The sequence below is a fragment of the Lolium rigidum genome, chromosome 7, assembly GCF_022539505.1.
Source record: "Lolium rigidum isolate FL_2022 chromosome 7, APGP_CSIRO_Lrig_0.1, whole genome shotgun sequence".
NCBI lineage: Eukaryota > Viridiplantae > Streptophyta > Magnoliopsida > Poales > Poaceae > Lolium > Lolium rigidum.
Genome location: NC_061514.1, coordinates 351607573 through 351632304, shown reverse-complemented (window position 1 = coordinate 351632304; position 24732 = coordinate 351607573). Strand labels below are relative to the sequence as shown.

Sequence of the window (24732 nt, the reverse complement as noted above, 5' to 3'; positions counted from 1 at the left end):
TTTTCATTTGATTTGTTTCGAAACTTGTTAAATTATTTGCTTGCTTTGTTGAACTTTAACCGTTTATTTTAGAAAATAGGCCAAAATTTGTCAAATACGCCGAATTGTGAGTTTATTTGTGAAAATATGGCAAATATTGACCAAGATTTGTCAAATACGCAGAACTATGAGTTTATTTGTGAAGATCTTAACGCGGTGGAGACCAACGCGTACGCGGTCAATTACTCGTAGCAATCTCGCACCAAACCCATCACGGCGTGGACCCAGCATCGTATTTACCGAGCTCCGGTGGCGTCCGGCCAACTCCGCACACCACACGCGCGCGGACGAAGCAAAGCCAACCCGCACCGCACCGGCACGCCCACGGCGAACTCGCAACAAACCTTCCTCCTCCTTCCCCGCCACGCCACGCCACGCCACGGCCACTACAAAACGCCGCCCATTCCCAGATCACCACCACCTCCTCCTCCTCTGCCGCGCGCGTGCCCGCCGGTAGCAGACACCGCCGCCGCGCCCTCCGGCACCGCCCGCTCGCGCCGCATCCCGAGACGCACCAGAGCGCGCTCGGATCCCGACGCGGCCCGCAAGTCAAACCCACGCACCGACGCACGGGCCTGCCTGCCTTATACTCCTCCACCCCGAACCTCCCGCACGCAGATCAACCCTCCCCGCCCCCCCTCAAGCGCGCGCGCTGGATCCCGCGGAGGACCCGGAGGCCGCGGTCAAGCAGCAGCAGCCGTCGCCGCCCGCCGCCGCCGCCGCCGGCCGCGTGCGCTACCGCACGCCCTCCTCGCCGGACCTCCTCCTGCTCCCCGCCGCCGCCGACAAGATGCGCCGCTACTCGCAGCTGCCCGCGCGCCAGGACACGCTCGCCGACCGCGCGCACCGCTACCGCGGGGTCCTGCTCGTCGTCCTCGCCCCCGTCGCGCTCGTCTCGCTCGTGCTCCTCCTCATGCCGCGCTCCCCCAACACCCACACCCACACCACCCACGCCGCCCCCGCCGCCAGCAAGTACGCCGTCATCTTCGACGCGGGCAGCTCCGGCAGCCGCGTCCACGTCTTCCGCTTCGACGCCAACCTGGATCTCCTCCACATTGGCTCCGAGATCGAGCTATTCGTCCAGGTAATCAATCCCCCCACCCCACCCTCCCTCCCTCCATCCGATCTGGATCTGGTCTCCTTACGCACTATCGTCGTCTGTCTAAAAATTCCCTTCCCCTTCCTCTTCCTCTCTCTCGCGCAGAAAAAGCCCGGGCTCAGCGCGTACGCCGCGGACCCGCGCGAGGCCGCGGAATCGCTCGTCTCCCTCATCGACAAAGCCAAGGAGGTGATCCCCGCGGAGCTGCGCGACCAGACGCCGGTCAGAGTTGGGGTAAGTGCCGTGGTAGCACGGCCACACTAGTACATTCTGTCTGTAATTTGTACTCTACCACGGTGTTCTTAAGCTTCATCATCCATGCACAGGCCACCGCGGGTTTGAGAGCATTGGGAACAGAGAAGTCCGAGCAGATTTTGCAAGCGGTAAGAAGTGCTCTTCCACCACTCCGGATGTCATTATTATTGTCTGCATTGCACGCTCCTGGAGTATAGTATGTTTGTTTCAGTGAGGGTTTTATTCACCGTGATGGTTCATTAATACTGGATGCTAATGAATCCACTAATCTCCAGGTTAGGGATCTTCTTCGTGAAAAGAGTTCTTTTAAAAACCAACCGGACTGGGTTACAGTTCTTGATGGATCTCAGGAAGGTGCATATGAGTGGGTAAGATGCTGGTGATACTTATTCTCATATATGCTCTCAACTATTACTTCGTCCCCTGACTCTTAGAAATGCCTGTCAATCTTCCCTGTCTATCAAAGGTTTAGTATGAACAAAAATAGTATCACTGTGCATTTCCATTTTTTTAGAAGACTACATTCCAGAATTTTCTGTTACGAACTGGTATATGCCAGTTCAGATCTTAAATTAAATTTTACGTAACCAGAGCTCAAGGTGACCACTAACGAGGCATAGTATGAGGCCGTGTCATGTCCTCATATAGTACAACATTTATAGAGTGTGCATATATAGAACATGGGGGCATGTGAACCCACTTTTTGAAAAGTTCCGTTTGTGATGTCAAAACATGTTTTAAAAATCGAAACACAAAATGATTTCTCAGATGATCTCAAATATGTGCCCTGGACATGAGTTTCGTGACGAAAAAACTTTTTATTTTGTCTCGGCAAAAAAGTGAAATTTTGCAGGGCTATATAGCAGTATATATGTGATGTATTTTGTCTTTTTTAGATTCTGAAATAAAAAAGTGGTTTCTCCGCGAAAACTTTCTACGCACACATGAAACATGCGTACGTACCCGGATATTTTTATTTCAGAATTTTTTAACATTTGGAAAATGCATTTCTAACTAGGGTTCACATGCACCCATGTTCAAACCGGACTTTTCCAACATTTATACACCTTTACATTGTTCAGGAATTGTTCATAAGCTGTGCTACTTTGTTTAGTTTTTAGTGCAGGGATACATAACATGTATAACTCATTTTCTCTTCTCTCTCCTTGTAGGTTACCATTAATTATCTGTTGGGAAATCTGGGAAAGACCTACGCAGACACTGTTGGTGTGGTTGATCTTGGCGGTGGATCCGTCCAAATGGCATACGCTATCGCAGAGAAGGATGCCGAAAAGGCTCCTAAACCAGCAGAGGGTGAAGATGCATATGTGAAGAAGCTTTTCCTTAAGGGAACGACATATTATCTTTATGTCCACAGGTTAGTACTATAACATTTAATAGCTTTTCGCTGTTTCTATTTTCTGGCCAAAATATTGTCATGGTAAATTCTGAAACATCTGCTTTTTTTTAAAAAAAATTTGAATGGGAACCCTCTGCTGATGTTAAGCATATATCAAAGTAACAATTTTCAGAACCTATTTTAAGAACCTGTTGGTAATCTCTTGTTTATGTCTAGTCGGATTTATGATTCATATAAACTACTTAAAGGAAAAGTTTGTTATTCTGGATGAAGCTACCATGTACTGCTAAAAGTATGTAACACAATTCCTATTGTATTGGATGTGTGAGAAACTTCAGGACAACTCAAGTTAAAATGCAATTATTAGACGTGTAATATTCCTCCATAAAGAGCAGGCAGGTCGTCTTCACAAAAGCTTAGCTGCATTCTAGTACTGTGTTTCAAGGCTACTGCATTTTGGACAGAAGATATTTTGCTTTCATTTAACCAACACTTAATCTGACATAAAGTCTTGCATCCAGTTGCGCTCTGTGCAGTAATTAGTTTTTGATGGATGACTAATTGAAGTAACGTCACGTGATTATTATGTTCCAAAGTTTAAGATTTTTAATTCATGCATATAACTGTCAACATTTTGTTACAGCTATTTGCGCTATGGGCTGCTGGCTGCTAGAGCTGAGATCTTAAAGGCTGGCAATGCCAATGGTTACAGCAACTGTATATTGGCTGGACACCAGGGTATGTCTGCTTTCTTCTACCTTACTGTTCTGCTATCATGTATTCTATCTGCATCTTACAAGTCTAAATTCTAAACTAGCTCCCTTCCCATTAAGTGAAGTTTTTTCCTATCAAGGTCTGCTTTGTTCTATAGTTTCCTATCCCTAAATGGCTTATTATAATACGGAGTACTCTTTTTTGTGGGTAGGCTTATTATAATACTCAATGTGGTACAAACTCAGGCTTACAATAGGAGGATCCCTGACATTTATTCTATGTAGCATTCTGTACTAGAAAAACCATCTTATTGGTTTTGCTTGGTAGTCACGCTTATCAACCTTCAGTTGAAGTAACTGTAGTAATCTGTATAACTCTACACTCTGTACTATGTCCATGAAACTCAGTAGCAAATACGAAGTCCACATGCTGATTATGACATCGCATCCTTGTTGGTTTATCTGTAATGACCTTAGGATGGCCTGACTCTAATTGTATTTTTGATTTTAGGGCAATATAAATATGGCGACAAGACATTTGAAGCATCAGCTGCACCTTCTGGTGGTAGTTATTCAGATTGCAGGGATGATGTAGTGAAAGCTCTTAAAGTGGATGAAGCTTGCACTCACATGAAATGTTCCTTCGGTGGCATTTGGAATGGTGGTGGTGGTGATGGACAGAAGAATCTCTTTGTAGCATCGTTTTTCTTTGACAGGGCAGCTGAGGTAAGGTTATGGAACATCTGATTCTAGCAGTGTGCTCCATCTGAAGATGATTTTCACTTGTTTGCTACTCTTTCTCACAATACGTCTAAAATTGCTGTGGTTTCTGCTCAGGCTGGGTTCATAAACCCTGAGGCAGCTGTTGCTAAGGTTAAACCCTCAGACTTTAAGGAAGCTGCCAAGCGTGCTTGTAAGTTAAACGTGAATGACGCCCAGTCTAGTTACCCCGGTGTCCAGAAGGATAACATTCCATATATTTGCATGGATCTTGTTTACCAGTACACACTGCTTGTTGATGGATTTGGTAAGTGGCTGGGTTCAAAGTAAAAAAATCGCCGGAGTCAGCATAAATGCAATGTCTCATTCCTTTTGCTTTCCTCTGTCAGGTGTCGAGCCTCAACATGAGATGACCTTGGTAAAGAAGGTCCCCTACAGTGACGCGTTCGTTGAAGCAGCATGGCCACTTGGAAGCGCCATTGAGGTTGCATCTTCATCATAGGCATCACCCTTTTAGCAAGGGAACATCGATGGGGGACCATGAGCGTGGCCGCTGTAGAAGTTTTGGTTTCTGAGGTTTTACACTTGATCTGGTTCTGTGCTCCCCCTGAAGTCGCCATTTTGTCACTTGGTCAGTTCATCTAGCCTCCCCTCCCGTACAGTAGATTCATACAAGGACACATGTATTACATCACCAATTGTATTTGATCCAGACGCCATTGTAAGGCGCATTATTATTTTTGTACTGATGAAAGTAGGATGAGAGCATATGCCATTCTTTCAGACTTCCACGTGAGATGAACAGGAATACATTATTCACTTGCCGTAAATGTCTTGTTCGTTACTATTTTTTTTTTTTTTGAAATTTTGTTCGTTACTATTTTGAATGCTGCACTGTGTCATTTTTATCTGGGTTCACCTACATCATAGCCGCCATAAAAAAAACCCTACCTCATATGGCCCATTGCTTGATCCTGGCAGACGCATATAAGCTGAGTTTACTGGGCCCGGCTACATGCAGCCTGCGTCAGTTCATCCGGTTACGTTACCGATCCCTTTTATTTTTCTGTATGTGGGAAAGAAAGGGGATTCATCCGACTCCAGTTACAATCTATGTCAGCCTATCCGATTCGAATACCAACTCCATCACAGCTAATTGAAGACTAGACCTTCCGATAAATACTCGTGGTAGGCGTTAGATCCGCTGTCACACAAGAAAAAAACCCAGCAGTGATAGATAAAGAGGGCAGAGGAATTATCCATCCTCGACATGACCTACTACGAGGAGTCCCGGCTTCCTCCTCCAGAAAGCGGCCATGGGGAAGGGGAGAAGGATTCGTGGGACTGGGTAGAAGCCCTCGTCGACCATGCTGCCTACATGATCGACGAGCGCAACCACACCACCGCCCGTTGTCTGGTCACCAAGATAGAAAGTGATGGCGCCGCCAAGGAGGATACGCTGCAGGTCACCTTCTGCTTCGCCCCGCCGCCACATGTCTCCTACTTCTGCATCTCTTACAATAGCGGGGAACCCACCGGATTCCTCCGTGAGCCTATGATTTTGGCCACGGAGGGTAACCTCGCCCTCATCGGTGTCAAGCATTGTACCTTTCTCAACCGATCGTGTGTTATACATGGCAAAAGGAATATGGTGGTGAGAAAACGTCCCAGGAGGATCTATAAAATTGTTCCAAAGTGAATCTCCCGAGCATGCCCTAAAGAGATCAGTGAGAGTGTAATTGATTATGCATATAAGAATTCAAAATTTTCTGGTGATTCTTTATAGATCCTTTTGAAGCAAAGAGGCCTGCTGGGATGTGCAAAATGATTCAAGAACGGAAGCAATATCAGGTTGAAGGCTGAGCACATTGTGACATTTAATTGCTCTTATTCATTCAACAGTCAGTTATTTTTAACATAAATCATCAGCACGCCAGCGTCGAGTTGGCAGGCGGAAGCAAGAACTTTGGGCTCCAGGCGTACCGGAAGTTGACGTCCTGGCCCTGCACCACGGGCTCTCCATTGTTGACGAGGCAGAGCTTGCTGTCACCGTTGTACTTGAACTTGGACGGGTCCATCTCCAATGTGGTCTTGAAACCGTCGCACTCCAACATGATGTCGGACTGGGGGCAGTCGCACGTGTTCTTCACCGTCACCGCGTACACCGGTTGGCCGTGCGCCCAGCCGCTGGTGTCGGCTTGGGTCACCACGATGTTCTCCAGTGCGCACCCGGTCGCAGCCCCTGCAGCTCACGCGTTCGTATATCAGAAAAAACAGGTATGTTGTGTTTGCAAAAAAGAAACTAATTAAGGATGGGTACCTCGGCTGCTAATGCAAAACAACAACCAAGCCGCAAGGATCACTGATATCTTGGACTGCATGATACTTAGTAGTCTCTAAAACTGCAATGTGCGATGATGGTCGATATTCTTTTTGTTGTTTTGGAGGACAATGTATACCTGGACCCGAATGGAGGGCTATTTATAGAGCAATGCCTCCGAGAAGTTTCCGGGATAAGCTTTTTTGCATTAACTAATCCTCCTTAAAATAACTACTAGTAGTTATATTTCCTTTATTACTTGTTTCTGTTTGAGATCATAAGACAACCCACAATAGAGATATCATAGCTAGTGATATTATATGCATGCAAAAAGATAATATGTCACATTCTTTTAATTACTCGTTTCTGTTTGAGATTATAAGACTACCCACAGTAGAGATATAATAGCATGCATATACATATAAAAAGCTAATAGTATGTCACAACCATTAATGATAAAAGATATCATAATAGTATCATAAATAGATATCATATTATAGCACGTAGAATTAGAAAAATTAATGCCAAACAAATCTTGTAGACCCTATGATAATCTCTACAATATCACTAGTATCTTTTATCATTAATTATAGTGCCACATAAGCATATTGCCTATGATATTGCGCTAAGAAATCTCCATTGTGAAAGATCTAAAATCGCCAATTCGTAGGATCAAGAAAGCCAATAACTCTCCTCATAATTAATGCATGCACCGTTTCATATGCATCGAAGAAGAGAGAGAAATAAATGAGGATGCAGTGGAGAAAGACATGACAATAAAATAAATGAGATAAGTCTTATAATACCTAAAAAATTAAAAAAATTATATGGCCTTATAATTCCAAACGGAGGGAGTACCTTCCAAAAATAATATTTCCAAGTGTTAAGGTTTAGCCAAATTCAAACTTTATAATATTTTATCAAATACACAAATAAAATATGAACATTTATAACATAAATAAGTTTTCTTAGAATCTTCATAAAATATATTTTATGTTATATGCCATTGGTACTATACATATTAATATTAATTTATTATATTAGAGTAAATAAGAGTTGTTAAATGTGTTAGTAATTTTAGCTATCCGGGTATTCTCAAAAGAAGCACACTATTCGACGGCGAGGCTAGGAGGTGCATGGCCTTGCCGTGCCTCGTGGCATGTGTGTTCGTTTGCTGCTTGTAAGACTAATTATAGTGCAAGTAACTTCAGCGGTAACTCAGGATCTGATTCGGTAAATTTGGTCAGAGTAAGTAGCTAGTTACTATTACATGCCACTTTTCAAAACACAATGAGTATACAACCTAGTAAATGAAGTCATCTATAATACTATATTGATGTTATTGTGCACTATGATAATAATAACATAGACATGACACTAGTCTAAGTTACTATACACTACGACTAGCCTAATATTTTTTGTTATGCTGGTATCTGTTGTTACTTCTACCTATAAATTGCTTGAACTGAAGACCACGAGAAACCGTCTGAGTCATGTCTATTTACTCTATTTTTTCAGCCTCTTTGCTTATTTTTATCAGCAATACCGATCAGATCATTTCTATTCCATGGGCAAGCGATGGTGATGACGAGCTTCAGAGGGGAGATGAAAAACCTTGTCCAGGAAGAAATACTCGATTTTATGGACGATGCAATAAACTTAGATATATTATACTCCTTCCGTCTCTTCAAAGTTGTCTTACATTTATTAAAATTTAGATATATATAGGCACTATCTAATATGTAGATGCATCTAAATTTTAATAAATTTCATTAATTTCATAAAAGGGAGTATTACCGATCGGCGGGCACCATTGCGATTTGTAGCTAACCAGATAGCACACGGTGACATTATACAAGAGTTTAGCACACCATTACGATTTCAAAAAACTAAGACTTTGTACTTCCAAGAAATTTTAATTTGTGGGGAAGTATAAATATATGTGCACATTTAGTCATCAATTACATGCAGGGTGGGGTCACCACTGAATACATGGATAGTCAGTTGAATACTAAAATTTAATTTGTGGGGAAGTTGAAAGGACACGGATGCAGCCTAGAGGGAGGGTGAATAGGAGGTTTAAAACATTCACGAATATGACTTAACAAATGCAGAATAAAACTAGTGTTTAATTTTTTAAGCACAAAATCTATATAACTAGGGTTCACCTATGTGCACCAACAACTGATGCTAAGTAAATAAAAAAACTATGTGACAGCAAGAGAGAGGATTTGGTGACTAGGTGTATACGTGAGCACCCTCTAGATACCACACGATCTGCCTTGAGATCCGGTTCTAGTCAATTGGGTCTGTTACCTTGACGTTGTCTTATATATCGCTAAGCGTACTTGGTGTGGGCTGCGGGTCTAGCGTTTCAATGATTGGTAGCACCTACTGATTTGGAAGTGTTGTTAGTGCTGATGTCGTTTGCTAACCCAACAACGATGATAACAGAGGGTTGCTAAATGTGACACGTGTCAGCCAGTGGATGCGTGCTCACGTATACACCCGGTCACCAGGCTTCTTTTGTAGCAAGATATATAACTTCAAGCACAAAGACTATCACAAAGTAAAGTGCATAAGTAAAGAGCTCGGGTATAGAAATAACCGAGGTGACACGGAGACGACGATGTATCCCGAAGTTCACACTCAAGTGCTACTCTACGTTGGAGCGGTGTGGAGGACAAGTCACTCCAAACGACACGAAGGCCTCACCGTATTCTCCTCGAGAATTCCCATGAAAAGGGATGTCCTTGATCCACTATGGAACCTAGCTTAGGGTGGTCACCGAACATGCACAAAGCTTGGGGCTATCTCCACAACTTAATTGGAGGCTCCCAATAAAGCACCACAAAGGCCTTGCTCTTGAGGAACCTCCACAACTTAATTAGAGGTCCCAAGAACACCACTGAGCCACAAAGCACAAAGCTTGAGGCAATCTCCACAACTTAATTGGAGGCCCCAAGAACACCACAAAGACCACTAAGCCGTCTAGGGTCCAAAGAACCAAGAGGAACAAGCACCCGAAGAGTATATCTCACGAATTTTCACCTCCACGTATCACCCTGCGGAGAAGTCAAACCGATGCACCAAATGCAATGGAAAGAACACCACTAAGATGCTCAAGTCATTCTCTCTCAAATTCCAACAAAGCTACACAAGCTATTGGGGGAATAAGAGAGAAAGAACAAATAAGAGGAGGAACACCAAATTTCTCCAAGATCTAGATCTAGTGGATTCCCCTCACAAAGAGAGGGATTTGATTGGTCAAGATGTAGATCTAGATCTCCTCTCTATTTTCCCTCAAATAGGTGCAAGAATCATGGATGGATTAGAGGGAGAGGAAGCTTGTCAAGGTCAACCTCCCGAGCCAAAATTTCCACCCCCGGGCTTCGAAAAATGGCTAAGGACTTAAGGGAACTGCTCGCAGTAAGGGGCCCGGAAATTTGCCTGGAATTTTTTTTTCCAGGGCTGGAATTTCCGGCATGGAGAAAACTAGCAGCAACAGCGAAACGAGAAAGACCTTAACTTGAGCATCCGAAATCCGATTTTGATGATCTTGGGTTCGTTTAGAAGCTAGTAACAAGCTCTACAAGATTATGCAGGGAACCATCATAGTACATCAAGGTAGGATTGAAATAAATTATGAAATGTTTAACCTATCTAAAAAAGACATGTCGGTAAAACCTCCAACCTTGAAAATGCAACAAGTTTTCTGTGCAAAAACCATTCTCGATGAACTAGAGCTTGTCATGAGAATAAGCACAAGATCTAAAAGATCACATAGATAAGATCCAAATAACAACCAAGAAAGATAATGCAAGGATGCAAAGGTTTGAGCTCTCCGAAGGATATGATCGAGTTACTCACTCGAGAGCCCTCTTGATAGTACGACAACTAAGCTATAAACCGGTCTCCAACTACACCATGAGACCAGTAAGAAAGAAACACTATCAAGAGCAAACCTTAACTTTGCGCGACAACCTCGGAAAAAAAACTTTGCGCGTTCCTCTTGAGCTCGATGATGACGATCTTGATCGGAACAAGATGGAACACCTTTCTTGATTGTGCTTGCTTGATGAAGTCTAGTTGATTGCTCCCCCATAATCCACCATTGGAGAGCTTCTTCTTCGGCGCATCTTCACATATCCATGATCACCATATGGATGACAAGCTTTAAGCATATGATCTCTTCAAGTTGGCTCATCTTGAACTTGCACTTCATTCTTCATCATGTTGATGTCTTGAAGTTAACTTTAAGGGCTCACTTCATCTTCATCTTCAAGGCATACTTGTCACTTGATATTCTTCATAAGTTTCTTCTTATTGCAATCTTGAAGCCAACATATGGTTCAAGCATTGCCTATGGACAAATCCTATAACTATAACTCAATGCAAATATTAGTCCATAGGGGTTGTCATCAATTACCAAAACCACAAATGGAGGCTCTATGTACTTTCAGAAGTGTAAATATCATGGCTAAGTTTTGTATATGTACTACTACTTCCCACCCAAAACAAGATAACCAACAATAGTCTTGTTGATTATTCGCGGGTCTAGATTTCTAATCTAAATCAAGCACATCATTGTGTATCCAAGTACTTTTATTCTTTCATATGTCCCTAGAGGTTCAGATCTTTTGACGTTATGATGAAGTGCACTCATACGCATTCTCGCCCAATCGAGGAAAAATGGTTTTGAATTTGCCAAAGAAAAACATGTGTGTATATCATGCAATTTTCCTGTAGCCACCGTTCTTTTCCAATGAAAAATATGAAATATCTTCACAATGTGCTGAAACATTTAGATGTGCAATTTTCTCTAGTAAAATCTGCAAGACTTTGGATAGGACTGTGTTGTGGTGCCAAAATATGTTTATTTTGACGAAACACATTGCTTTCTTCGTGACATTATTAATGTCTTATAGTATCATCTCAAAATTCACGCGCCCGTCACACTGCGTACATGCCTAGTTTTTTCAATAATAGAATATTAAATAATTAATTCCCCAATTGATATGTGTTTATTTTCTTTCACCTGTATTATATTATTGTGTATCCAAGTGCTTTTGTTCTTTCATATGTGTCTCCAGGTTCTGATGTTTTAACGTTATCATGAAGCGTACACAAGCACGCATTCTCGCCTAATCGGGGAAAAACAGTTATGGTTTTTTCAAAGAAAACTATATGCATAAGAAATTTGTGGGGAAGTGTAAATATTTGTGCACATTTAGTCATCAATTACATGTAGGGCGGGGTCACCACTGAATACATGGATAGTCAGTGAATACCAAAATTTAATTTGTCGGGAAGTGTAAATATGCATGGCTAAGTTTTGTGTATGTACAACTACTTCCCACCCAAAACAAGATAACCAACAATAGTCTTGTTGATTATTCGCATGTCTAGATTTCTAATCTAAATCAAGCACATTAGTGTGTATCCAAGTATTTTTATTCTTTCATATATGTCTAGAGGTTCAAATATTTTAACGTTATGATGAAGTGCACTCATACACATTCTCTCCCAATCGAGGAAAACTGGTTTTGAATTTTCCAAAGAAAAAAATGTGTGTATATCATGCAATTTCCCTGTAGCCACCGTTCTTTTCCAATGAAAAATACGAAATATCTTCACAAAGTGCTGAAACATTTAGATGTGCAATTTTCTCTAGTAAGATCTCCAAGACTTTGGGTAGGACTGTGTTGTGGTGCCAAAATATGTTTTATTTTGACATTTCATATTTGAAACACATTATTTGCTACGTGACATTATTAATGTCTTATAGTATCATCTGAAAATTCATGCGCCCGTCACACTGTGTACATGCCTATTTTTTCAATAATAGAATAGTAAATAATCAATTCCACAATTGATATGTGTTTATTTTCTTTCACCTGTATTATACTATTGTGTATCCAAGTGCTTTTGTTCTTCCATATGTGTCTCTAGGTTCAGATATTTTAAAGTTATCATGAAGCCTACACAAGCACGCATTCTCGCATAGCCGAGGAAAAAAGTTATTATTTTTCAGAAGAAAACTATATGCATACGAAATTTGTGGGGAAGTGTAAATATTTGTGCACATTTAGTCATTAATTACATGCAGGGCTGGGTCACCACTAAATACATGGATAGTCAGCTGAATACCAAAATGTGATTTGTGGGGAAGTGTAAATAACTAAATATGCATTGGTGAGTTTTGTGTATGTACTACTATTTCCCACCCAAAACAAGATAACCAACAATAGTTTTGTTGCATTATTCGCGGGTCTGGATTTCTAATCTAAATCAAGCACATTATTGTGTATCCAAGTACTTTTATTCTTTCATATGTGTCCCAAGGTTCAGATATTTTAACGTTATGATGAAGTGCACTCATGCACGCATTCTCGCCTAATCGAGGAATGGTTTTGAGTTTTCCAAAGAAAAAATGTGTGTATATCATGCAATTTGTCTGTAGCCACCGTTATTTTCCAATGAAAAATATGAAATATCTTCACAAAGTGCTGAAACATTTAGATGTGCAATTTACTCTAGTAAAATCTGCAAGACTTTGGATAGGAGCATAGGACTGTATTGTGGTGCCAAAATATGTTTTATTTTGACATTTCATATTCTAAACACATTATTTGCTTGGTGACATTACTAATTTCTTATTGTATCATCTCCAAATTCACGCGCCCGTCACACTGTGTACATGCCTGGTTTTTTCAATAATAGAATAGTAAATAATTAATTCCACAGTTTGTTATGTGTTTCCTTTCTTTCACCTGTATTATATTTTCTCTACACATTATTGTGTATCGAAGTGCTTTTGTTCTTCCATATGTGTCTCAAGGTTCAGATCTTTTAAGGTTATCACGATGTGTACACAAGCACGAATTCTCGCCTAACCAGGGAAAACAATTATGATTTTTCCAAAGAAAACTATATGCATAAGCAATTTGTGTGTAGCCACAATTATTTTCCACTAAAAAATGATATATCTTCAGAAAGTGCTAAAACATTTAGATGTGCAACTTTATCTAGTAGTAAAATTTGCAAAAGTTTGGATAGGGCTTTGTTGTGGTGACAAAATATGCTTGGTGTTGACTTTTTTTATATTCTAAACATATTATTTGCTTGCTGACATTTTTAATGTGTCGTAGTATCATCTCCAAATTCATGCGCCCGTCACTGTATACATGCCTGGTTTTTTTTTTCAATAATAGAATAGTAAATAATTAGTTCTACACATTATCATCTATCTTAAAATCTTGATAGCATCTGCAAGATTTGGTGGTGTCGCCGCGCATACAGGCCAAATCAAGTTGATTAATTACAGCTCAGAACTGAGGGAGCATCTGATGGTTAAGCCCGCCCAGCACCGCCGAAGCCGGCTGCAAGCCGCGCGCCGACTGCGGCGGCGCATCGAAGCAGGACCCCTTGAGCCGCTTGGCCGACGACTGGTGGGCGCACTCTTCCGGGCTGGCCGCCTCGCGTTTCCCCGTGCTGCCGGCCGGTGACGACGACGGCGGCGCGTAGTAGGACGGCTCCACGCGGTGGACCGCGCTGTCGCCTTCTACGGAGAGGAGCTGGTTCAGGGACGGATGGACGGCGAGGTGCTCGGCCTCGGCGTCGAACATCTGGGCGAACGCGTAGTCGTCGAAGAGGTCGGAGATTGGCGGGATCGTCGGGAGCCTCCCGGCGTGCTGCTGCTGCTGCATGATCATGGGTCTGCATGTACTGCTGTTGGATTGCGTGTAGAACCCGGTAGCCTCGTCGAAGCTGCCGCCGCCGCCGCTGGAGAGGTCGTCGTGGTCGACCATGTGGTCGTAGTCGATGAGCGGCGGCGCCATCATCGGCGACGCCATGCCCGTCTTCTTGTAGATCCGGCACAGCACCCAGTCGTCCAACTGCACACACAAGACGTGCAACATATCAGTATCATACACGTATACGTGCCGCCATGGCCGTCCCTGTCGAAAGCTACTGAATTTGACAAATCAGGGACTGCACACGCGCACGCCATGCCGCTAGCTAACGCATCAATCGCAAAGCCAACGAATTTGTATCTAGTTACATCAAAGCAGCACAAGAAAAGCAAAGCATCTCTCGCGTTCGCTCGCAAGCTATCATGTAGTGGTACGATTGATGTGATGTTAATTAGCCGCCCGATGATTTTGTTAAAAAAATAGCTTGAATTAGATAGAAAAGGGCAATTTGGTCATGACACTGAGATAGACAACCGATCGACGTTGCAACGGCACGGCCGGTGCAACAGAGCATGGGGCGGCGCGAAGAGAATATCATCAGCAGGGGATAGCATTCATGCGAGCCGCGTGCATGACCGCACGCACGAACGCACGCACGGTTACTAACGAAACGAACGGATGCAAGTGGTGGTACATACCCTCATGGAGACGTTGCGGAACTTGACTGGCCTGTAGGTGTTGACGGCGGCGGCGAGCGGGTCGGCTGCGGCGAGGCGGTACTCGTGCATGATCCAGCTGGTCTTGGTGCCCTTGGGCGGGCGGCCCTTGTAGAAGACGAGCGCCTTCTTGACGCCGACGGCCTGCCCCGTGGCGCCGTCGTGGATGGGCTTGTCGGTGCCGGTGGCCTTCCAGTAGCCGGAGCCGGCGGCGCGGTTGGGGCGGATGCCGTTGGGGTACTTGCGGTCGCGCGGGCTGAAGAAGTACCACTCGCTGTCGCCGTACACCGCCTGGGCTGCAGTTTCAGACGGCATGGATCGTGAGTGAGCGTGTATGATGCTGTGCATATAGATCAGTAGCTAGGGTAGTAGGGACGGATGGATGAGCTTACAGGGGAGGTCCCATGGATCGAACTTGTAGATGTCGACGTCGGCGATGATGGGGACGGGGCACTGCGCGGAGGCGGCGCGGTTGCGGAGGTAGTGGAGGATGAGCTCCTCGTCCGTCGGGTGGAACCGGAACCCCGGCGGCAGCGTCGTCGCCGCCGCCCCGTGCCCGTGCGCCGTCGACATGATCGATCACCACCCGATCGATCGATTGATGAAGAAGCACAAACACACACACCTTCCGCAGTTCAGCTCTAGCTAGCTACGACACGACCAGGGGATGATGAAGAAGAAGAAGGTCACAGCTCGAGGAATGGCGGGGCTCCGTAGGGACGGGCCGGGTGCTTTATATGCACCACGGTATCTTGTCCGTTAGCGCCGCGGCGCACGGCCGGGTGGCAAGGCCCTGCTATTATCGGGTTTCTGCAGGGGGCAAAACCGGCACGGGTCGCGTCCCGCCGGCCGATTCGTTATTCCTCGCGTCCGGCGTGACACTCCGCGTGGCGTCAGCGAGTCCGTCGGGGCCGTGAGGGCGTGCGCCCCTTTTGCGTCGATGAGCTGCGCAACCGTATCTAGTAGCCGCCCTCACTGCTCATCAATCTCATGTGATATCTCATATCTCCGCGCGCCTACAACATCAGCTCATAGTTGTGCAACTGTGCAAGTGCTAGTGTATGTCTGTGTGTGTGTGGAATCTTTCTTGCACAACGTACCGGCCAGATGAGATGTGTATGGCTTGTCCCGTGCATGCATGCGTGCGCGCCCCGCGTTTCTTTTGTCGTCCGAGCCGCTGATTTTTTGGGAACCAGGTTGATATTTCTTTTGTCGTTGTTCGGAGGATTTTTTTTTTTTCGATTTGAGGATGTTGATTTTTTTACTAAATTTATAAGATTTATTTATCAGAACGGAGGTAGCATCATTTGCACCATTGAGAGGAATAAAGTATCTGACCAGTCATCCTGTATGTAGTGGGAAAAAAACCGAGCAGACAAGTCAAGAAACTCGAGAAAACCTTATCGCCTCTTGCCTGCTGTAGAATGACAAGGAACACGACATCCGGCTCTTGCGAACAATTGATAAAGGTAGAGAACACAACAACTACAAGAGTCGTTTGGAAACATAGAATGCTTCATATTTTTTCCCCATACAAATCATAACTCCAGGTTCCACTATCATCAGATAACGGAAGAAGGTATCATCCAGGCTACAACCAAACCCCAAATGGAGAAACAACAAGAAGATAGAAAATTAAAAATAAAAGCTTCCAACTAGAGGCTACTACCTAACCCCCCCCCCGAGGTTTTGAACGGCTGGGGAGCGGGGAGGCAAATGTTAAACACACCTAGCGTTTTTAACATGTAATAACCTCCACGGACAAACCAGATCAACATTTCCGCCAAAAGGCACAACAACAAGTTATAGAGACCAGACAAGTAGACAGAGAACTAGTTTATAATTCCGCTATATTTTCTGAATCCTAGGATATGCAAGTCCTGTTCCGACATCGAGGGGAATCACCACCAACATCATGCGACGATCCTCCCTTGTCAGCAGCAAAACTTCAACAAACTCAAATATCACCAACTTTCTCAGGCGCCAGACTTAACGTATCTTCAATCCTCAATGTCTCACAAGCGGTAGAACAAGTTTGAATCGACAACGCCTGTGTCTGAAGAGTTTGCGCACCTGCTAAGATATCATCCTTATCAACACCCAGTTTATCCGACCAATATCTCAAAAACGCATATGCATAGCAGATAATCTCAGCATGATTCCTAATCAACTTATGATCAAAACATGTTCTATTCCAAAGTGCCCAGCATAGAGCTGCAACCCCCCACCACATGCAAATTAGTTTTATCAGGGAAACACCTTGCAATCCATACGAAGTATTGTGCAAAATTACTAGGTCTAGATGTATAGCTCTTATTGTTTTACTTACAATGCTCCACGTATATTTAGCCGCTGAACATGTAAATAATAAATGATCAATTGTTTTCAGTTCATCATAGAACCTACATATCACATCCCCTTGCCAACCTCTTCTAGTCATGTTATCTTTTGTTGCAATAGAGTTATGGCAAATCAACCATAGCCATATTTTAATTTTTGGTTGGATTTTAGCTCTAAAGCTTCTCTTTCTTAGATGAGCATGAAGCTTACAATAAATATATTTGATAGTAAAAACTTTTAATTTAGTCAACTTCCAAATTGGTTTATCCTTCCCCTCACCCAAGGGGCAAGTTAAAATTTATCCCTTGTACTTTTTTTTTACTTTTGTTATTGTTGATCATTAAACCATCTCCTAAAAGTGAACTTCCAGTTTAAATCACATGCTTCAAATACCGATAATTTTTTCATTACAAAATCTAAAAAATACCAGGAAATAAAGTTTTAAGATGATGAGATGTGCACCAAGCATCATCCCAAAACGTAGTTGCTTACCCATTGCCCACTCTCCTATGTCTATTTTCCAAATACAAGTATCTTACTTTCAACAAATCAGCCCAACAAGCAGAACCACTTTGTCTATGTGGACCCAAAGCAATGGGTCTACGTTGCAGGTACTTAGCTTGAATAATATATTGCCACAACTCCTCATCATTCTCAACTTTCCACCACCATTTACACAACATACTAACATTCATTTTATCCAGGTTTTTAATCATCAGAGCTCCTCTATCTTTTGGTTTACAAATAATTTTCCATTTTATCAAATGATACATCCTAATATAATGCCCTCACTGCTAGAAAACCCTCTCTGAATTTTTAGCAAATTCTTACTAAAAGTCGGAGGGAACCTAAACAAAGACATGTAATAGGTGTAAATTCCATTTGAAGAAGAGTCAGTTAAAACTTTCCTGCCAGCCAAGGACATGGATCCTCCTTGCCAACCATCCATATGTTTCAAGCTTCTTTCTTCAATGAATTTCAAATCCTTAATTCTAATTCTAGACCCACTCACTTGAGCACCTAAATATGTCATGGGCCACCAGCCAATCTGACAGTTTAAAACCTCAGCGTACTGTTCAAGTCTAAGGTTGTCTTACAAAACCAACATCCCTTCACTTTTCTAAAAATTAATTTTCAACCCAACCATTTCCTCAAATAAGTATAAACTTTTTTCACATTTATAGACATATCCCAATTATCTTGAAACATCACTACAATATCATCAGCAAACTGGAGAATGCAAATCTCATTCTCAATTATATGAGGGACCAACTCTTTAATTAGACCACTATTTTTGGCATTTATAAACATTCTAGCAATAACATCTCCAACCTCATTAAAGAGAAGAGGGGAAATGGGGTCCCCCATCTCACACCTTTAAAAATGCCAAAGTTTCTTCCCAACGATCCATTTACTTTAACACATAAAGTACCTCCCACTACTAGTTTTTCATCCAAACACACCAAGTGTCACTAACCCCACTAAGCTTTGAAATTTTAAACAAGAAATCCCAATTGATTTTGCCATAAGCTTTCTCAAAGTCAATTTTGAACATCACACCCTATTTTTTAGATTCATGGAAAATTACATGCAACAACATCACTCCATCCATGATGTTTCTACCCCTAATAAAAGCATTTTGGCAATACATCATAGTTTTACCAATAGCAAGGTCAAACCTAATTGACAACACATAGAAAAAATCTTAAAGAAAACATTCAATAAACAAATAGGTCTAAATAAATGGATCATGTCAGCACCAAATTTTTTTAGGGATGAGTTTAATCACTCCAATGTTTGCTCTAGTAAGATCGAGTCTACCAGCATGAAATTCAGCAAACTAATGTACCAAATCATTTTTAATAATAGTCCAGCAAGACAGAAAAAATTCAGCTAGCAACCCATCAGGGACAACTGCTTTATTTTTCTACATTTGAAAAATAATGTATTTTATTTCCTCTGCCTCAAACGGTCTACAAAGTTCCAATTTTTCAACCACTGTAAGATTTTCTTCTTCCATCCACAAATCAGGATAAAGCTGTTGAGAACAATTATTATCATGGACAAACAAACTCTTATAGTACCCTGTAGCATGCTCCAAAACGTCTATATCTCCTACTATTTTATTATCAGCTTGTGAAATAATTCTAAATATAGTATTTTTATTTTCCTGCCATTTTCCACCCTATGAAAGTATTCAATATTATTATCCCCTATCAACAACCAATTTTCACTAGATCTACTGAATCAAAAGGGATCATCGACTTCACGCAGGCATAAAAATTTCTCATGAAGATTTGATCTAAGCAGTAAATCTACAGAGGATAAAGTTTGGATTTCCTCCAAAATTTCTAGATCTTTTAACTATAGAAGAATTACCTTTTTCCTTTTTAACTGCTTACCTCTCGTATTGATGCCCCATCCTTTCAAAGAATTCTTCACATTTTAGAACATCAAAACTAAACAACTTAGGGAGTGTTTTCCCCTTACAGGAGTTAGCCAGACAATTTGAACTCTATCATAAAATTTGGTCTATTTCTCCCAAAAAAATTCACATCTAAAAGTACAAGTAGGTTTTAACTTCTCATTATTCAATATCAGAATCAAAGGATTATAGTCATAAAAATATCTTACCACCTTTTGAACCGTAGCTAGAGGGAAATGTCTTCCCACCCTTTAGAAACCAACACTCCATCTAGTTTTTCCAGTGTAGGCTTCAAATGATTGTTAGACCAAGTGAAAAGACCCATATTCATCACGATTTCTCTCAACTTATAAAGTTCAATTACAAAATTAAACAAGTCATTATGTCTATTACCATTGAAATCCTTATTCGATCTTTTCATAAGCAAAGTTCAAAAATGTTAAAGTCCCCCTAACATCAGATGTAGTCTTTGGTCAGAACAAACTTCAACCAATTCAGTTAGAAACATATATTTTTATCAGAATCTTGTGCAGGTCCATAAACCACCAGTAGGACCCACTTTTCCTTAACTTTCTTATCAAACAGAACTAGTTTATATGGAAGAAACCTATCAAAAAAGTTATAACAAAAAACGTATCCAAATTAATGCCACGTAAAATTCCTCCAGATTTACCCCTTGAGGCACCCAATGCCACTTGAAATTGCCACAAATTCCTAACCTTCAGAAAAACTTATATGATACCTTTGTCATCATAGTTTCCTGGATACCCATAAATTGCACCTCATAATCCTTAACTAAATCATTTAAGCAGGATGAAAATCCTTTTTTTTTCTTAACCCCTCTACTATTCCAGATTAGACCAGCCATAAGAATTACCTTTTCCCTTTTTATGACTCCTAGTCCTAGTGTACATTGTAGAAGCTATCTATAGGCATACCTTAGGACTAGAAGAGCCAATAGCACCTAGCTGCGACATTTATGAATCTTTTCATTACCACTTTCTTATTTTGAGCAACAACCACTTCTTCTTCTTCTTCTTCTTCTTCCTTCCTTTCTTTCTTTCTTTCTTTCTTTCTTTCTTTCTTTCTTTCTTTCTTTCTTTCTTTCTTTCTTTCTTTCTTTATCCTCCTCCTCCTCCTCCTCCTCCTCCTCCTCCTCCTCCTCCTCCTCTTTTCCTTACCACTTTCTTATTTTTAGCAACACCACTTCTTCTTCTTCTGAACCATCCTCGCCAACTTCCTTTTGTTTCCAGTCTACATAAAAATCTCTAGTACCATTTTATTTTCTACCCCCGTTACTTTATTAGACATATCTTTTTGTTTCTTAGTAAAATTACTTTACTAAGATCTCTATTTACCAGTTATTTGATCCATACTATACTCATAAAATTTAATCCCCATTGGAAGATCTCTATTTAAAAAAAATGCTCGCCCTCTATAGCAAAAAAGGAATTAAAGGCATTAAGATTTAAAGTACCTTGATGTCTACGGGAGCTTCTATTCTTGTAGACAGTGTTGGGCCTCCAAGAGCAGAGGTTTGTAGAACAGCAGCAAGTTTCCCTTAAGTGGATCACCCAAGGTTTATCGAACTCAGGGAGGAAGAGGTCAAAGATATCCCTCTCATGCAACCACTGCAACCACAAAGCAAGAAGTCTCTTGTGTCCCCAACACACCTAATAGGTGCACTAGTTCGGTGAAGAGATAGTGAAATACGAGGTGGTATAAATAAGTATGAGCAGTGGCAACGGCACCGGAAAAGTGCTTTGCCCGGGACGAGTAAACAAGCGGTAGTAACGCAGCGGTAGTAACACGATAAAACGAGTAAACAAGCGACGATAGCGATATTTAGGAACAAAGCCTAGGGATTACACTTTCACTAGTGGACACTCTCAACATTGATCGCATAATAAATAACTCTTTCTCATATGTGCTACATACACTCTTTTGTTGGATGATAAACACATTGCGTAGGATTACACGAACCCTCAATGCCGGAGTTAACAAGCTCCACAATTCAATGTTCATATTTAAATAACCTTAGAGCATAATAGATCATTGCAAAATAAACCAAGAACTAACATAGTGCACACACTTGTCCACATTACACTATGAAGGAGGAATAGATCACATCAATACTATCATAATGATAATTAACTCCACAATCTACAAGAGATCATGATCATAGCCTACGACAAGAACCACACGGTGCACACACTAGTCACCTTTACACCATGCGGGAGGAATAGACTACTTTAATAACATCACATGAGTAGCACACAACTAGTAGCGATACAAAGCTCATCATATGGATCTCAATCATGTAAAGCAGCTCATGAGATCATTGTATTGAAGTACATAGGAGAGAGATTAACCACATAGCTACCGGTACAGCCCCGAGCCTCGATGGAGAACTACTCCCTCCTCATGGGAGACAGCAGCGTTGATGAAGATGGCGGTGGTGTCGATGGAGAAGCCTTCCGGGGGCACTTCCCCGTCCCGGCGGCGTGCCGGAACAGAGACTCCTGTCCCCCAGATCTTGTCTTTGCGATGGCGGCGGCTCTGGAAGGTTTCTCGTACCGTGGTTTTTTCGTATCGAGGTTTTAGGTCGGGGAGGCTTAAATAGGCGAAGAGGCGGAGTCGGAGAGGCGACGAGGCGGCGACACCATAAGGCGGCGCGGCCAGGGCCTGGGCCGCACCGGCCTATCATCTGGGGCCCCTGTGGCCCCCCTCTGGCGACTCTCGGGTGTTCTGGAAGCTTCGTGGAAAAATAGGATGCTCGGGTCTTGATTTCGTCCGATTCCGAGAATATTTCCTTACTAGGATTTCGGAACCAAAAACAGCAGAAAACGAGAACCGGCCCTTCGGCATCTCGTCAATAGGTTAGTTCCGGAAAACGCATAAATATGACATATAATATGTATAAAACATGTAGATATCATCAATAATGTGGCATGGAACATAAGAAATTATCGATACGTCGGAGACGTATCAGCATCCCCAAGCTTAGTTCCTGCTCGTCCCGAGCGAGTAAACGATAACAAAGATAATTTCTGGAGTGACATGCCATCATAACCTTGATCATACTATTGTAAGCATATGTAATGAATGCAGCGATCAAAACAATGGTAATGACATGAGTAAACAAGCTGAATCATAAAGCAAAGACTTTTCATGAATAGTACTTTCAAGACAAGCATCAATAAGTCTTGCATAAGAGTTAACTCATAAAGCAATAAATTCATAGTAAAGGTATTGAAGCAACACAAAGGAAGATTAAGTTTCAGCGGTTGCTTTCAACTTATAACATGTATATCTCATGGATAATTGTCAACATAGAGTAATATAACAAATGCAATATGCAAGTATGTAGGGATCAATGCACAATTCACACAAGTGTTTGCTTCTTGAGGTGGAGAGAGATAGGTGAACTGACTCAACATAAAAGTAAAAGAATTGTCCTTCAAAGAGGAAAGCATCGATTGCTATATTTGTGCTAGAGCTTTGGTTTTGAAAACATGAAACAATTTTGTCAACGGTAGTAATAAAGCATATGTATCATGTAAATTATATCTTACAAGTTGCAAGCCTCATGCATAGTATACTAATAGTGCCCGCACCTTGTCCTAATTAGCTTGGACTACCGGATCATCGCAATACACATGTTTTAACCAAGTGTCACAATGGGGTACCTCCATGCCGCTTTGTACAAGGTCTAAGGAGAAAGCTCGCATTTTGGATTTCTCGCTTTTGATTATTCTCAACTTAGACATCCATACGGGACAACATGAACAACGAGATAATGGACTCCTCTTTAATGCATAAGCATGTGGCAACAAATATTATTCTCATATGAGATTGAGGATATATGTCCAAAACTGAAACTTCCACCATGATTCATGGCTTTAGTTAGCGGCCCAATGTTCTTCTCTAACAATATGTATGCTCCAACCATTAAGGTGGTAGATCTCTCTTACTTCGAGACAAGACGGACATGCATAGCAACTCACATGATATTCAACAAAGTAGTTGATGGCGTCCCCGAGAACATGGTTATCGCACAACAAACAACTTAATAAGAGATAAAGTGCATAAGTACATATTCAATACCACAATAGTTTTTAGGCTATTTTGTCCCATGAGCTATATATTGTAAAGGCGAATGATGGAATTTTAAAGGTAGCACTCAAGCAATTTACTTTGGAATGGCGGAGAAATACCATGTAGTAGGTGGGTATGGTGGACACAAATGGCATAGTGGTTGGCTCAAGGATTTTGGATGCATGAGAAGTATTCCCTCTCGATACAAGGTTTAGGCTAGCAAGGCTATTTGAAACAAACACAAGGATGAACCGGTGCAGCAAAACTCACATAAAATACATATTGAAAACATTATAAGACTCTACACCGTCTTCCTTGTTGTTCAAAACTCAATACTAGAAATTATCTAGACTTTAGAGAGACCAAATATGCAAACCAAATTTTAGCAAGCTCTAGGTGTTTCTTCATTAATAGGTGCAAAGTATATGATGCAAGAGCTTAAACATGAGCACAACAATTGCCAAGTATCACATTATCCAAGACATTTTACCAATTACTACATGTAGCATTTTCCGTTTCCAACCATATAAAAATGAACGAAGCAGTTTTTTAACCGTCGCCATGAACATTAAAAGCTAAGAACACATGTGTTCATATGAACCAGCGGAGCGTGTCTCTCTCCCACATAAGCATGTATTTATTCAGAGAATGAAAATAACAAAACAAAAATAAAAGCACACAGACGCTTCAAGTAAAGTACATAAGATGTGACCGAATAAAAATATAGTTTCAAGAGAAGGAACCTGATAATTTGTCGATGAAGAAGGGGATGCCTTGGGCATCCCCAAGCTTAGATGCTTGAGTCTTCTTGAAATATGCAGGGGTGAACCACCGGGGCATCCCCAAGCTTAGAGCTTTCACTCTTCTTGATCATAGTATATCATCCTCCTCTCTTGACCCTTGAAAACTTCCTCCACACCAAACTCGAAACAAACTCATTAGAGGGTTAG

At 41.9% G+C, this 24732-nt stretch overlaps 2 protein-coding genes across 2 annotated transcripts; one reads left to right on the top strand and one right to left on the bottom strand.

Moving 5' to 3' along the window:
• Window positions 1-829: 829 nt before the first annotated feature.
• Window positions 830-4969, top strand: LOC124675726 (probable apyrase 2). Its single transcript, XM_047211802.1, has 9 exons — window positions 830-1123; window positions 1244-1372; window positions 1465-1521; window positions 1669-1761; window positions 2566-2771; window positions 3397-3491; window positions 3978-4192; window positions 4304-4493; window positions 4576-4969. The coding sequence occupies exons 1-9, from the start codon at window positions 830-832 to the stop codon at window positions 4686-4688; spliced, it is 1392 nt and encodes a 463-aa protein (XP_047067758.1). The 3' UTR covers window positions 4689-4969.
• An 8666-nt stretch (window positions 4970-13635) lies between these two features.
• LOC124675929 (NAC domain-containing protein 48-like) lies at window positions 13636-15540 on the bottom strand. The gene is made up of 3 exons (XM_047212008.1): window positions 15312-15540; window positions 14902-15215; window positions 13636-14404 (listed from the first exon to the last, which is right to left on the bottom strand). Exons 1-3 carry the CDS (start codon window positions 15490-15492, stop codon window positions 13835-13837), a joined length of 1065 nt encoding a protein of 354 aa, XP_047067964.1. The 5' UTR covers window positions 15493-15540; the 3' UTR covers window positions 13636-13834.
• Between the last annotated feature and the right edge of the window lie 9192 nt (window positions 15541-24732).